Here is a 15,791-nt window from a genome sequence, read left to right as displayed (position 1 = left end):
CCACAAGCAATCTGTGCTCGCATCCCTGAAAATGTCCACGGAGATCCGCAAGCACCCGTATTTCCAAGAAGAAATACCCCTATTGACTAACGGACTTGAACACACGAGAACTGGAATACATATGTAGTCTATAGGTAATTCCCTAAGAAGGAAAACCATTCTTGCAGAGCCTTCCACCGTATCACCAGCATTGCCAAAACTGTGGGAATAATGGCCCTGTAAGGCACTGGGGGAAGGAGACAAAGGCAGGCACTTGTATTCACAAAGTGATTGTGGTCGTGTAAAATGAGAGGACTGGTGAAATATTTTCCCCTAAAGAGACATATCAGTAAGTACTCCAGACTCAGAATTCATTTTCATAGAGCCAATTAAAGGGAAGTGATAGAAATCTTGTTTCCCATTTCACTTGGTTATCACTGTGCCGTCTCCAGTTAAACATCCACGGGCCATGAAAGAAAGCTGCAGAGGTGTTCATCAGTCACGGTCCTGGCCCTTCTTGAGCACTCTAGGTACTGCATGACCCTTGAGCACAGCACTGGATGTGGACAGGGTCTGCTCAAGGACACAGCCACACACTCCTTATCCACAGTCTTAGTGAGATGCCTCGGACTGAGTTGTGTCAAAGTCATTGTTGAGTCAGGGGACCCAGGAGAAACCATTCAGCCGGCCCCTTGTCCCACTGATGGTTCTGCACAGCACATACTTGCTGAGTCCAAGATCCACAGATGTTGTGTATGTCAAGGTTTGAAACACAGGGGCCTCTCAAGATTCTCAGCCAAAGATTCCACCCAGCTCCCCTCCATCTGTGCTGCCCCATCTGCTTAGAAAACATCAGAAATTGTTCACAGCTACCCGACGGGGTACAGGTGGATTGTGTCACAGCTCAGTCTAGTCAGTAGAATCCCCATCCCCTCTCTGATCCCAACTAATCACTTTTTTTTCCATTTTAAGTCCCAACACAATTATTCTCCTCTAACCAGAGGCCCCTTCCTGTGTTCCATCTCTTCCCCCCAAGACCGCACCCACTGCTTCTCATTACCCGAACCTGCAGCCCCACTCCAGGTGAGAAGCTGAAATTAGGCCATGTCTGGATCTGCATAGGGCCCGGGAACCACTCAAAGGAGCCTCAAACGCTCCTGTTGCCCTGGGCAGGGAGATGTGAGGCCCAAGGGATGTCCTAAGCATATGTCCCTGCTCCACAGGATGCAGCCAGAGATGGTGACTAGCCAATGGTGACCCAAAATGGCCTGGGCTCCAGGGGAGTTCTTAGCATGGCCCAGCTGTGTTCAACCCATGGAGATGAGCGTCAGAGGAAGTGGCAGAACAAGGAGATGGGCCTCATGCAGAGAGATGGGGGCAGTGGAGAGAATGGGGGGGGGCTCAGAAAAGGTGAAGGAGCAGGGGATGCAGCAGGTGCGAATGAACACTAACCACATGGAGCAAAGTGGTGCAGGGTTTGTGAATTGAGGAGGAGGATGAGGCATCATCTGTGAAAAAAAACAGAGGGTAAACAACTCTTCATTTGTCTGTACTTGAGGATAAACACGTAAATGTTATGCCAGTGTTTTCCCTGGTAAGAAAAATGTTAGAAACCAAACTTTAAATACATGTATTTATGTTGCAAGCCAGAAGCAGAATTCTTGAAGCTTCAAAGGAAGGAGCAATGGTAACTAGTGTTCAATGGATTTTCCTTTAGAAAGTATTTCATTTGTACTCCAGATACCATTTGCAAAGTGTTTGTGCTTTTAACTTTTTGTTCAGTGGTAAATTGTATGGTACTGTCTCCTGGTAACTGACTAGAAGCTATTTCTAACACATTCAGTGTTGGACACTCAATCCCTGGGAAAAATAGTTGAAGGCTTTTCAAAAAGTCCTCAGGAAAGATTACCACTGGTCTGTATTTCAGCAAAGAGGAGAAGAAAGGGGAGTGTGATAGTGGTTGTATGGAATTTACACCCATCCCCTATTCCACAAGCATGGCTGAGGTAACTTTCACACTCCTCTGGGTACTGGCAAAAACCCAGTGTTTGTACTTTCCACCAATTTGTGACACCAACTAGTCCCTTGCTCTCTGAGGTAACTATGTTAGCATTTAGCTTGCCAGAAGGCTACATGTCTTGCTGGGGTTGGGGCGGGGTTGGGGCGGGGGAGTAAATGGGCAGTAAAGGATCCGTGAGGATGAAGGGAAGATGGTAGGACAAAAGAACTGTCTTGATTTAGACTATATTGTTGCCAGCAAAACTCTTCAGCTTTTCTTGAAGTGTTTCTCATTGTGTATCACTGAGAACATTTACTAAGAGAATGTGAATAGAGCCCAGTTCTGTTTGAATGTACACACATAAATCTGGAGCGACAATGACACAGCTGATATCAATGTTCCTATAATAGCCCCTAGAATTTATCCCATGTGCTGCCAAGATGTAGGAACACAATTTGAACTCTTGGTCATGAAGAAAATAAACAAATATTTGTAACAAGGCAGAGAAACAAATTTATAAATTGTTTGGATGGAGGATACAGAAATAAAATGACCATTTTCACCAGGCACTTCCCATATTTTTGCACACACATCATGATACAGTGGAGAGTCCATAACAATCTCTGTGGGCAGGTCCCAACTGTACAACACTCACGTAGCCTGTGGAACTCCCTGCCACAAGATATCAAAGGGCCAAACAATTATCTGGGTTCAAAAAGTAAAAAATATGCTTATGGGGCAAGCAGAAAATATAATTGCAGTAGTGAGTTTTTTTAAAAAAAAAAAGATTAAGAAGGCTCTAAACATTCCTGATTCACAACACAGAATATCTCTATTGACCAAAATATCAAGAGGAAACTTTCCTTGGGAGCTGGTTATCTCACAGCTAAACCCTGCAGTGTTCCTTTATGCTCCCTGGGCAGCATGTCGAAGTGGCCACTGGGCTAGATGCACTGCAGGTCTAACCCAGTCTGGCTGTGCCCTATACTCTTGTTGGTGATGTGAACCTAAGACTGTGTTATGGTTCAACTTCCTTAAGCTCCTGGGTCTCCTTAGACTTGCCCCAGACTTGCTCTGGGAGCAGAATGATGTCTCACTAAATACTATTCAGTCTCCTGTTCTTTTTTTTTTTTTGAATTATTTATTTTTACTTTATTTTTTTCTTTTCAGGAACTGAATTTCATTAATCCTTGGACCTAGCCACTACACTATGTCACCTGTCAATGACACCAACTTCACACATGTAGTGTTCCTTCTCACTGGGATACCTGGGCAGGACAACATCCACCTGTGGATCTCTACTCCCTTTTGCTTAATGTACGCAATCTCGATAGCAGGAAATTCAGTCATTATCCTGATCATAAAAACAGATCCAACCCTTCATAAGCCCATGTACATTTTCCTTTTTGTGTTGGGTGTCATAGACATTGGCATATCAGTAGCCACCATGCCGACCATACTGGGCATATTCTTGTTTAACTCCAGGGAGATCAGCCTTGATGCCTGTTTTGCCCAGCTGTTCTTCATTCACTCACTTCAATGCACTGAATCCTCAGTGCTCTTGTTGATGGCCTTTGACCGTCTCATCGCGATCTGTAACCCCCTAAGATACACTTCCATCTTAACCCTGCCAAGAACAGCTATCCTGGGACTGGTGTTTGTACTAAGAGGAGTGGCCGTAATGTTTCCACTCCCCTTTCTTCTGAAACGGTTCTGATACTGTCAAAGCAATGTCCTCTCCCATTCCTACTGCCTGCACCAGGAGGTCATGAAGTTGGCTTGTGCAGACATTAGAGTCAGTAGCATCTATGGATTGTCCGTTACACTCTTAACCACGGGATTGGATTCGCTACTTATCCTCTTCTCTTATGTGATGATCCTCAAAACAGTGCTGACTGTCACGTCTCTCCCAGAGAGTCTTAGGGCCTTGAACACTTGTGTCTCCCACCTCTGTGCCCTCATGCTCTTCTACACACCAATAATTGGCCTGCCTGCAATACATAGATTCGGAGAGGGCACTTCTCCTTTATTTCCAATTCTCCTGGGATACGTTTACCTGCTGGTTCCACCCCTGATGAACCCAATCGTGTATAGCGTGAAAAGCAAACACCTTCGTGCAAGAATCATCAGGGTGTTTATCAAGTGAGGGGGCAGTTCATCACCCACCTCCAGCACTACTTACAAAGGCCATGAAAATCATGGGCCACCCAGTCCCTATTGGACCCTTACTTTTGAGATGACAAGACCTTCATTTTACCATTGTACAGATAAAGCATCATATGGCTGCTAACGCCTGGAGCACTGGTAAAGCACATGTCACCACCCACCTCTAAAGGAAAACAGGAACTTGGAAAAGGAGACCCAGGCAGGCAGCAGTGTTTACAAAGAGGTAGTGTGCATGTAGAATAAGGGGATGGATGAAATATTGTCCTATAAAAAGACATATCAGTAGGTGCTTCAGATGCAGAATTCATGTTCATGTCGCCAATTAAAGAGAAGTGATAGGAATCTTGTTTCCCATGTCACTTGGCTTATCACTGTCCCATCTCCTGTTAAACATCCACGGGCCATGAAAAAAAAGCTGCAGAGCTAGTCTTGCATTCGCAGTTCTGGCTCTTCTCGAGCACTCTGTACTGCATAGTCCTTGAGCACTGCAACAGCTGCGGACAGGGTCTTTTAAAGGGCACAGCCACCCATCCCTGCTCCACAGTCTGAGCCTGATGCCTGCGACTGAGCTGTGTCAAAGGCATTCTGGAGGCAAAGGACCCAGGAGAAACCCTTCAGCCAACCCACGCTTCAACTCATGGGTCTTAACAGCACACACCTTCTGAGCCTGATCCGCACCGAGGCAGGGCACAGCTGGGTATGTGAGCAAGGGTCTGAAACACAGGAATCCTGGCAAGAGACTCATGCAAAGACGCCATCCTGCTCCCTTCCATTTGTGTTGCCCCAGGTGCTTACAATAGGTCAGAAATGGTCCTTAGCTCCCTGACAGGGACACAGCTAGATCCTGCCACAGTCCAACCCACAGTAGAGCCCCCATCTGCTCTCTGAGCATGTCCAACTTCTTTTCCTTCCACTTTGAGGCCCAACACACTTCTCCTCTCCCCAGAGGCCTCATTCTTTGCCTCCATCTCTTCTCCCAAGACTCCCACTTATTCTCCTCATTACCTAAGGCTGCAGCCCCATTCCAGGTTAGAAGCTAGAACTAGGCCATGGCAATCGATGGCCAGAGAGCTTGATCTACTCTGAGGAGCCCCAAACAGTCCACTTGCCCTGGACAGGGGGATGGAAGGTCCAAGAGATGCCCTAAGTACGTCTTCCTACCCAACGGCAGCACCTCACAGAAGGCGGAGAATCCATGGTTGCCCGCAATGTCCTGGGTTCCAGGGCAGTTCTCAGTATGGCCCAGCTCTGGTGTGCCTGTGGAGATGAGCTTCAGAGGAAGTGGTGGAGCAAGGAGACAGGCCTAGGGCAAAGAGATGTGGCAGTGCAGAGGTCAGGGGATGTGAAATTTGAGGAGCAGGGGATGCAGCAATTCTGAACCAGAGGACCACAGGGAGCACAGTATTGGGGAGTTTGTGAGTTAAGGAGGAGGATGTGGCTTGAGGGGAGCAGACACTGACTATGGTTACACTGGCATGAACCGCCGGCTGCAGTATGCAAATGGCCGGTCTGAAAAATGCAAATGGCCACTCACTTGCATATTCACTCACCAGTAGACGCTGCCACCACCACAGAAGAAAAGCTGTGCAAATGTGGTTCTGCCAGCCAACTTCCCTGCCCTGTCGACAGCTTCTTGTACCTCACATATAGATGCACTGAGATCAGGGCTACATCAGGGTCCCACCGATAAACACATCTAACATGTGTGTATAAAAGGCCTCTTACCACAGCTTCTATGACAGCTGGCTTCCCTCTCAGACGGTTGGCTGCTCTGGCAACTATGTGAGTCTTTGTGGGTGAGAGTGATGGGAAGGAAGTGGATTTCTGAGGGGTGTGTTGGACCATCACTGGGACGCTGGGAGTTTCAGCACTGTCACTGCACCAGTGTTTGGAAGCCACTGGGGTGGAATTTGAAAAAACAGTCTGAGGGCAAATCTCAGCTCCACGCTGTGGCCCTAGGACATGGACATGGATGAGCACTAGGTGGCTGGGCCAAGGCTCACACAGCTTTCAGCAATTGCTGCTTACACAAGAAGAGGAAACACAGATGAGAAGAGGCCAAATCCATCCTACGGAACAATTCTCAAACTGGTGCGTGAAGCTGAAGGAAAACAACAGCCAGGACACTTCCTTAGAAAATCAGCCTTGGCCATATAACTCACCTTGTGTGGAGTATCAGACAGCAACCCCAGATACGGCGTATTTCCAAAAGGCACAGTAGCAAAGTTAAAAGAAAACTGAAAAAGGACTGACCTTAACCGAAGTCCCCCAGGGACAATGTGCTTGTTGGAAGGTGGATGAGGAGATTAACTGTGAGCAGCATTATATCCTGGCTGTCTCCCCTCAGACTGGTCCTAGCGACACACTAGAGAAAGAGAGTCATCCATTGACTACAAATGCACATAGAATCAGAAATAGAAAGTGGAAACTCTGAAAAGGGAGTTGAAAGAGGTTGATTGGAGGCTAGTTCTGCTGTCTAGAGGACTTGTTGTGGTGTTTGAGGGTCAGAAACTTGGATCTGAGAGTATATCTACACTACCTTCTAGGTCAACCACATCAGGCTCAAACTTCTGGGGTTCTATTTTGTGCACTTAGTGGGAATGAGGAAAATCAAACTATCAGGGTTCTACAGCTGACCCTTACCCCCGCCTCAATCTCGCAAGGAGTAAGGGAGGTGGACAGGACAATTTCTACCACTGACCTCCCACACTGAGGTAGATATGTGGTTCATAGCTACGTCAATTCCAGCGTTGCAATTGCTATGGCTCGAATTGTGTATCTATGATGGACTTTAAGGTCTCGGGTTAGCCTGGTTTGAGACAGACCTGGCCTAGACAACCGACACTATTGTCCTCCACAAAAATACGATGCCCCAACATAAATGTTTCCCTCCCCTTCCCTTTTTGGGTATGAGCTCCCATAGAAAATGGATCATTTTTCTCAGGAAGCTCAGCGGTCAGTATGCTGCCCAGTTGCAGCTGTTTGAAACTGTGGGAGATGCTGGAGGCTTTTCATCCACTCCCTCTTGAATAACAAATAAAGGCAGCATTGGCGGAGCCTCTGGATGAACTCTGGACATAGAAAGGTCAAAACCTCCTGACCAGCCGGTTGTTGTGGTATTGTGCCTATCAACCTTACAGACTCCCTGCTGTCCTCTCCAATCTGTACAATGGCCCTTCAGCAGATCCTGGTAGCAAAGGCCCTTTTAGAGGGGGCTTGGAAGGATCTGAAGGGAGTAGAGGAGTCCTAGAGGTTGTAGGTGTCTCGGCCTAACTCCCAGTTGATCACTGAGATCTGTGCCTATCTTTGGGGCTCCTTTGATCTTGCGTCCCTATTTGCATTTCTTGGAGAGACGAGCAAGGAGCTCCCCTCCTGAAACATGCCTGGGTAAACTTCCATGTACAGATCCTTGTGCAATCACCCTTCTCTGGGTTCTACTCTGGGTTTCTGATGCAGGAAAGAGGGTGGCCCCGGGAAAATGAAGTTAAATTATTCAGTAGTAGTACTATTACAGTTTAGTCACAAGGAGCCATGTAACTAATTAGAACCATCTGAACCATGCTGCTGAGCCTGGATTGCAGGAACGGAGCCTGCAGCAGGGCTGCAGCCGCAGACCAGTTGTGCGGTATCATCCCCATCCCCTGTGATTTTGCCTGCTGTAGTTCACAGTTGGCTGTGACAGGTTTAAAGCAGATGCACACAAAGCTGAGGTTCCCTGATGGCCATGTTGTCCCCAGGGGAATGCGCCAGCATGCTTCATAAAGGCAGTCGCCTCCCTATTTGAACACACACTGACTGCTGCCTGTACAACCTCTCTGATGAGTCCTTGTCCTTAAGAGTGGCGACACCTTGTAGCAGCAGCGCCCCTTCTAGCAGGAATTGGGTACGTTGGCAGGTGTTATCTTCTTTGAAATGGAAAGTGAATGGTAAAAGCTGCCAGCCAATTGCATTTCCAGGATGTTCTGTGCAGTGGCAGAGGACTCAGCTGGGCTGTCAGGGTGACTCAGTGACACGGCTGGCAGGAAGGCAGAACTAGGGAGTTTGGGAACCCCTCCCCTACCTCGGCTCATGCTCCCATGGGGAAAATTCGAGTTACACAGAAATGTGCCTGAAAGAGAGCTTGGAATGCTAAACTCGGTGCGTCATGTCATTATTTCAGTGGCCACATGCTCTGGTCCCGATTCAATAAACTACTCAAATACAACTTAGATGGGGCTTCTATAAGGTGGGTGAACAACTGGCTGGATAACCGTACCCAGAGAGTAGTTATTACTGGTTTTCAATCCTGCTGGAAAAGTATAACTAGTGGGGTTCCGCAGGGCTCTGTTTTAGGACCGGTTCTGTTCAATATCTTAATTAACGATCTAGATATTGACATAAAAAGTACACTTATGAAGTTTGCAGATGACACCAAGCTGGGAGGGGTTGCAACTTCTTTGGAGGATAGGGTCATAATTCAAAAGGATCAGGATAAACTAGAGAAATGGGCTGAGGTAAACAGGATGAAGTTTAATAAGGACAAACGCAAAGTGCTCCACTTAGGAAGGAACAATCAGTGTCACACATACAGAATGGGACAGGACTGCCTAGGAATGAGTACAGCAGAAAGGGATCTAGGAGTTATAGTGGACCACAAGTTAATATGAGTCCACAGTATGATGCTGTTGCAAAAAAAGCAAACATGATTCTAGGATGCATTAACAGGTGTGTTGTGAACAAGACACGAGAAGTCATTTTCCTGCTCTACTCTGAGCTGGTTAGGCCTCAGCTGGAGTATTGTGTCCAGTTCTGGGCACCGCAGTTCAGGAAGGATGTGGAGAAATTGGAGAGGGTCCAGAGGAGAGCAACGAGAATGATTAAAGGTCTATAGAACATGACCTATGAAGAAAGGCTGAAAGAATTGGGCTTGTTTGGTTTGGAAAAGAGAATATTGAGGGGAGACATGATAGCAGTTTTCCGGTATCGAAAAGGGTGTCATAAGGCAGAGGGAGGGAACTTGTTCTTCCTTGCTTCTGAGGATAGAACAAGAGGTAATGGACTTAAATTGCACAAGGGGAGATTCAGGTTGGACATAAGGAAAAAGTTCCATACTGTCAGGGTGATCAAACATTGGAACGAATTGCCAAGGGAGGTGGTAGAATCTCCATCACTGGAGCTATTTAAGAAGAGGTTGGATAGATGGCTTTCAGGGATGGTCCAGAAAGTGCTTGGTCCTGCCATGAGGGCAGGGGGCTGGACTCGATGGCCTCTCGAGGTCCCTTCCAGGCCTACTCTTCTATGATTCTATGTGCTGATCAAAAGAAAACTCCATAAATATCAGTGACTACTTGCCAAATCACCTCCGGTTTATTTGCTCCAGCAAATTTAACCAGTAAATCTCTTTTACTCTGTCTCTATTGGAGGCCAGGAGTTCAGAGCTGTGTTGCTCGAGGGTAACAGGTCCAATAGGGCCCATTTCTATTTCCTCCCTGGATGAGGGCTCCAGATATGCTGGCCTGCAGATACCCCACAGAGTTAAAAGGATACCAATATCACTGACCCTCTCTGGTCTGTGAGTGCAACATGTTCGGCCTCATACTCTGACCTCTCAGGAGGTGGACTCCCTTAATTGTTCCACTCATAGACTGGGCCTACAGCTACAGTACAATACTAATCTGAGTCAGCACCTTCCTACGTCTGCACAGACTCCCAGTAGTGGCAAAACAATCTGTGTAAGGAAGCTAGAGCCTGATTATATGCTCTTCCATCTTGGAGTTCTGCTGTTGTCACTCAAACTCTCTGAAGTGCTCACTGAGTGAAGGCTGTTCTGCTTTTGCTTCCCATCCTGGTTGCTTTCCAGCAGCTGGAAGTTAAATTTAGAAGACCCAGGTGGGTTTAACCTAATGCAGCCAGAACAAAAACAATAAAATAGTTAATCCACTATTGCTTTGGAGGAAACCTGACAAGAACTGGGATTAACATACACATTATTTATGGCAGCTCAGCTTCATGTCTCTCTCAATGTCATTCACAGGTGATAGATAGATACATAGATAGATGACAGTCAGGGAAAAAGAGAGGGAGAGAGCATCATGCCATTGTCATGAGTGAATTGAAGTTCCATTTCCATGAATGCTTGTGCATTTGGCTTTATATTCACTCCCACCAAGCTTCATTGTGCCTGAGTATCAGGTGGTCGGGTTGCTGTGTATTAGACAGTGTGAGCTCAGGGAATGAATATCTCATATACAGCCCCCAAAGTCTGTTGCCATGACTGATACAGGCTGTAGATTGTCAGAACAGAACCTGAGGAGAACACAGTCAGCTGTTAACTCAGAGACAGAAGAGCTACTTGGCTTTTGGTTGCTGGCACATGAGTGAATGAGGACCAGGTGCTTGAAACTTTTCAGGGTCTGAAGTAATCCAGAGGACAGATACTATATTTTAAGTCCCACTATAACCTCAGAAATTATGTCTGAAAAAAAGGCCAGAGGATAAAGAAATGGGTCACGTGTGTATGCAGGCTGAACCACTCTAATCCATCACTCTCTCGTCTGGCAACATGCATAATTTGAAATGAGCTTAGTTAACTGGATGTGAATTTATCATGGGTATGGCCAAGTTTTTTGTCGTCCCGTGAAGTGTGTTTCCAGCCACCAGTCCTGGCTCTCAGTGTTCCGCGTTGTTACTAAAAAGTTATTTACCCCAAATGTCTTCTAAGAGCCTAGGAAGCAGTGCAAGTGTTGGTAATGCTGCTAGACAATATTGACTTCTCATGGCTTGACAAAATCTCTCATTCAGCAGTGGTCAGGGCCCAAAGGTGCCACACTAGAGAACTTCAACTGGTACTAAAGCATAAATCTATACATTTTGTGCCGAAAATCTTTTTGTTTCATAGAAATATTACAAAGGAACATTTCATGACACACATGAATATGAAAAGCCAGTGGCAGAATCCTTGAAATCTCTTGAAAAAGGAGCTGTGGGAACTTTAGCGATTAACAGATTTTGCTTTCAGAAACATTTCCAAAGTTGTCCAAATACTATTCCCAGTGTGTTTGCATGGTTCTCTCTTTCTTTAGTGGAAAATCATATGACAATGGATCCTGAAAAGTAACTAGAAGCTGTTTCTAAAACTTACATTTGGAGTTGTGCTCTCAGTCCTTCTGCAATACCTGTTGAAGACTTTTCACAAAAGTGGTCTGTGTTTCAGCAAAGGCTAGGGGAAAGGGAAATGTAATGGTGTTTGTACGTAATTCACACCTATCGCCTCTCACACAAGCAAGGCTGAATAATTTTCACACTCAACTAGGTATGAGTAAAGATTGAGTATTTGTACTACTCACACGTTTGTGACTCCAACTTCTCCTTTTTCAGGTAAAAAAACTGTGTTAGTTTTTGTCAAAGATCTATAGAGCCATGCATAGTGAGAAGATGCAGGTCCTGCAGAGAGGAAGAGAAGCATATAGGATGATTGAACTGTGTGGAATGAGGCTATGCTGACCAGGCAAATCACTTTGGCTTCTGTTGGACAGTCTTGCGGGGTAGAGAGTATGACAATGGGCATTTCTTAAGGGCAAAATGGTGTCTCACTTGGTACCATCTAGTCTCCTGTTCTTTTTCTTTTCAGGAAGGAAAGCTCAGAGCTTCTCAATCCAGCCGAATACATAATGTCAGCTGTTAATCACACCAAACTCACACATGCCGTGTTCATTCTCACCGGGATACCCGGACAGGAGAACACCCATCTCTGGATCTCTATTGCCTTCTGCTTTATGTATGCGATTTCAATAGTAGGAAATTCATTCATTCTCTTCATTGTCAAAACAGACCCAATCCTCCATGAGCCCATGTATGTTTTCCTTTCCCTCTTGGCTGTCACAGACCTTGGCTTGTCAATAGCCACCATACCGACGATTCTGGGGATATATTTGTTTAAATCTAAGGAGATCAGCCTCAGTGCCTGTTTTGCCCAGCTGTTCTTCATCCACACGCTCCAATGCTTTGAATCCTTCATTCTCTTGTTGATGGCCTTTGACCGCTTCATTGCTATCTGTAACCCACTGAGATACGCTTCCATTTTAACCCTGCCAAGAATACCCATGATGGGACTGGTGTGTGTACTAAGAGGGGTTGTCTTAATGATGCCATTCCCCCTTCTCCTGAAAAAATATGCATACTGTCGAGACAATGTCCTCTCACATTCCTACTGCCTGCATCAGGCGGTCATGCAGTTGGCTTGTTCGGACATCACAGTCAACTACATCTATGGCATATTTACTACACTCTTCACTTTGGGGTTGGACTTATTGCTTATCCTCCTATCTTATGTGATGATTCTCAAAACAGCGCTGAGTGTGGCATCCCGCAAGGAGTGTCTCAGGGCCCTGAACACCTGTGTCTCCCATATCTGTGCTGTCTTGCTCTTTTACACAGGAGAGATTAGCCTGACTGCAATACATAGATCGGGGGTAAGCTCTTCTCATCTCCTTGCAATTCTCATGGGATATGTTTCTCTGCTCATTCCTCCCCTGATGAACCCAATCATATATAGTTTGAAAAGCAAACACCTTCGTGCAAGTATTATCAGGGTGTTCAGCAAATGAAGGGTCAGTTCATCAACTGTCCCCACCACTACTCACATTGGTCATTAAAAACTTGAGTCACCCAACCCATCCTGGACCCTTATTTTGGAACAACATGACCTTCACTTTAGCACTGTGCAGAGAGCAGTTCAGATGGGAGTTATGGCCTGGAGACACAGGAGGTGGCTGTCCCTAGACATTGGGGAATACAATGTACTTGGGGAAGGAGACCAAAGCAGGCAGTAGTGTTTACAAATTTGTTCATGGAGAGCGAGGGGACTGATGAAATGTTAGCCCATAAAGAGATGAATCTGTTGGTGCTCCAACCTCCTAATTCATGTTGGTGTGAACAATAATGAGAAGTGTATGTTTTTTCCCTTTTCACCTGTCTCATGACTGTTCTGTCTCAGTTATATATCCACAGGTCATGGAAAAAAAAATGCGGAACTTTTTTTCAGTCACACTCCTGGCTTTCTGAGTGCTCTGGATACTGTGTGAACCATGAGCAGCGCACAATCCATGGAGAGGGGCCACTCAAGGAGCTCAACCACCCACCCTTTCGTGACACGCTTAGCTGGATACCTGAGTCTGTGTTATGTCAGAGGTCACAGGAGAAGCTCTTCTCCTCTCTACCTTCCATGGATGGCTGTGCTCACAGGATGCCCACTATATCCACTTCCCTCCGAAGAAGGGCAGATCTGTTTCTATGACTGAGGGTCTGACAGACAGGATTCCTGGAATGAGATTCAGTTTCAGATTTCCTTCTTCTCCCCACCCCTTTGTTTGTGACGCCTCAGATGCTCAGAAAGTGCTGGAAAACATCCTCAGCTTCCCTAGAGAGGCACAGCTAGCTCCTATCACTCCCAAACCCCATGAATGCAGGGCGACCAACATTCTTAAAGAAGAAAGCGGAATCCATTCTGAAGTGCCATCCCCTTTGTGATCCTAACCCATCTCTTTTTATTCCCCCACAAGTCCCAACACTCTCACCCTCCTTTTTGTCAGAGGTCCCTCTCCTTGCCCCATCTCTTCCTCTAGGGCTCCATCCACTGTTCCTCTTTCTTATCAGAGGCTCCAGCCCCATTCCTGGTTAGAATCTAGAGCTGGGCCCTGGCCATAGCTTCCCAGGAACCAAAAACAATTTGTGAAGCCCCAAACACTCCACCTACCCTGAGTCCCAAAGAAGCCCTCAGCATGTGTGCAGGACCCAAAGGAGGCATCCCAAAGAAGGTGAATAACCTGGGACCCCCCAGAGTAGCCTGCTGTACAGGACAATTTTTACTGTGGTCCAATTCCAGCCTGCCCAGTAGGTGAGCCTCAGTGAAAGTATAGGCACACATGGAAAATGCAAAGAGATTGGTGGGGGATCGGGCCTCAGAGGAAATGCAGGAGCAGGGACAATGTCAGTCTGAATTAATGCTGACCCCAGGAAGCACCGTGTTGCTGGTGCAGCTGTAAGTAATAGCATTAAATCTAAGGTTACTATGGTTAAAATAATGAAATCCACACCATAACACGGACTCTGGGGCATGTGAATTTCCCCTATAGCAGTGATATCCAACTTTTTCAATAACACGTCACACTTCCATGAGAGAAACACTTCCACAGCACACCCACTTTTTTCAGCTGAATCAATTGCTCGTAAATGTCACAATTTACTCACATGTACTATGGTTATGGTCTTACTAGAGAGGTTTGCCACACAGCCGTGCGTACAACAAGCTAAACCAGGATCAAATGCATTCATGTTTTAAATCCACCACAGAATATACCATCTTTGAAAGGTCAAAAAAAAGGCAAGCAAGTGAACACGTGTCATGCTAGGGATGTTGACAAACTGCTGAAAATTTCAGAGGTTTCTTGATTGCTTGCAGTGGTGCGGGTGCAAGAGTCAGCTCCAGACAGAAGGGGAAATTCATGACATTTCATGACACGCTTGAACTGTTCTCATGGCACACCATTGGTTCACGTCACACAGGTTGAGAACCAATGCTGTCCATTGATCTTCTGGTCTTAAAAGAATATGTCTCCTAGCAGCTTCCTCTACAGGTCAGTGTTGCTAATCGTGTGTGTCATGCACTTCTCCAGAGTTGTCTGTGTTCACATCTGTGAAGGTGTCCACAGTGATCACCAAGCACCTGTAGGTCCAGGAAGAAGGTGGCCCCCTATGGCCTTGGACACAAGGTGGTATGGTGCCACAGTTGGAATACGTGTGCCATGTATAGCCCATTCACCATGAGGGAAAGTGATTTTTGCAAAGCCATCGGCCATGTAACAAACATCGCCGAGAGTCATGGTCTTTCACAGGAAGATGTGAATAATGGCCCTGCACACCTGCATTATTGCAAGGCCAGCTGTCAAATTTTCCACTCCAAACAGGTTCTCCCCTGATCAGTAGTAATTCCACACTACAATCACCACGTTCTTCTCCACTGAGATGGCAGCTCTCATTCAGGTGTATTTTCTCTACAGGCCAGGGGAAGCTCAACACGCAGTACCATAAAGGTGGCTTTCACATTCATAAGTTCACACCGGGCACCCTCCCAGCGATTTCTCTCAGCTCCCTGTGACTCCTGACTTCCCACTACTTCTGAGGGTTGTGAGAAAATCTTTACCATAATTTAGATGAATTATTATTCAGAGTCAATGTGTGCAGTAAGGAATCATTTTCTCAATCCTTTTTTGTTCTTGTCTTTATAGCCACTGAACTCCTTGAGGACAAGAATTTTGAAGTAAATCACCAACAATAAATGAAAGCAGTGGCATTCCCTGATGCTAATTGCATGAAGGAAGTATGCAAAATTCTGCTGAACTCGAAAATGTTGTGTGCAGAATTTTTAACTTTTTGTTGCAGAATATTTAAATTTTGTGCACAATTCCCCAAGAAGTAAATAAGCATGATGTTAGAAGATGACATATTTTGCTATGTTCACTGCATGCTGCACTTTTTCCAAGTAGACTATTGGCTCTGATTGAAATAATCAATTAATCTGGACTTGATTTGTAGCAAAGGCACTCAGCAAGTTTCATTTTCAGTGAAACACGGTAATGGCATAAAGACAGAAGAACATAAGAATGGCCAT

The 15,791-nt window shown here is 46.0% G+C and overlaps 1 protein-coding gene and 1 pseudogene across 1 annotated transcript; both read left to right on the top strand.

Moving 5' to 3' along the window:
* The first annotated feature begins 3,188 nt into the window (after positions 1-3,188).
* Positions 3,189-4,124, top strand: LOC142003119 (olfactory receptor 51G2-like; annotated as a pseudogene).
* Positions 4,125-11,793: 7,669 nt separating this feature from the next.
* LOC142003113 (olfactory receptor 51G2-like) lies at positions 11,794-12,729 on the top strand. The gene has a single exon (XM_074979798.1). The coding sequence runs from the start codon at positions 11,794-11,796 to the stop codon at positions 12,727-12,729; it is 936 nt and encodes a 311-aa protein (XP_074835899.1).
* Positions 12,730-15,791: the final 3,062 nt, after the last annotated feature.

This window comes from Carettochelys insculpta, chromosome 1, assembly GCF_033958435.1.
Source record: "Carettochelys insculpta isolate YL-2023 chromosome 1, ASM3395843v1, whole genome shotgun sequence".
NCBI lineage: Eukaryota > Metazoa > Chordata > Testudines > Carettochelyidae > Carettochelys > Carettochelys insculpta.
Note: the sequence above shows the minus strand (reverse complement) of the source record. Positions and strands in the feature narration are given on the sequence as shown.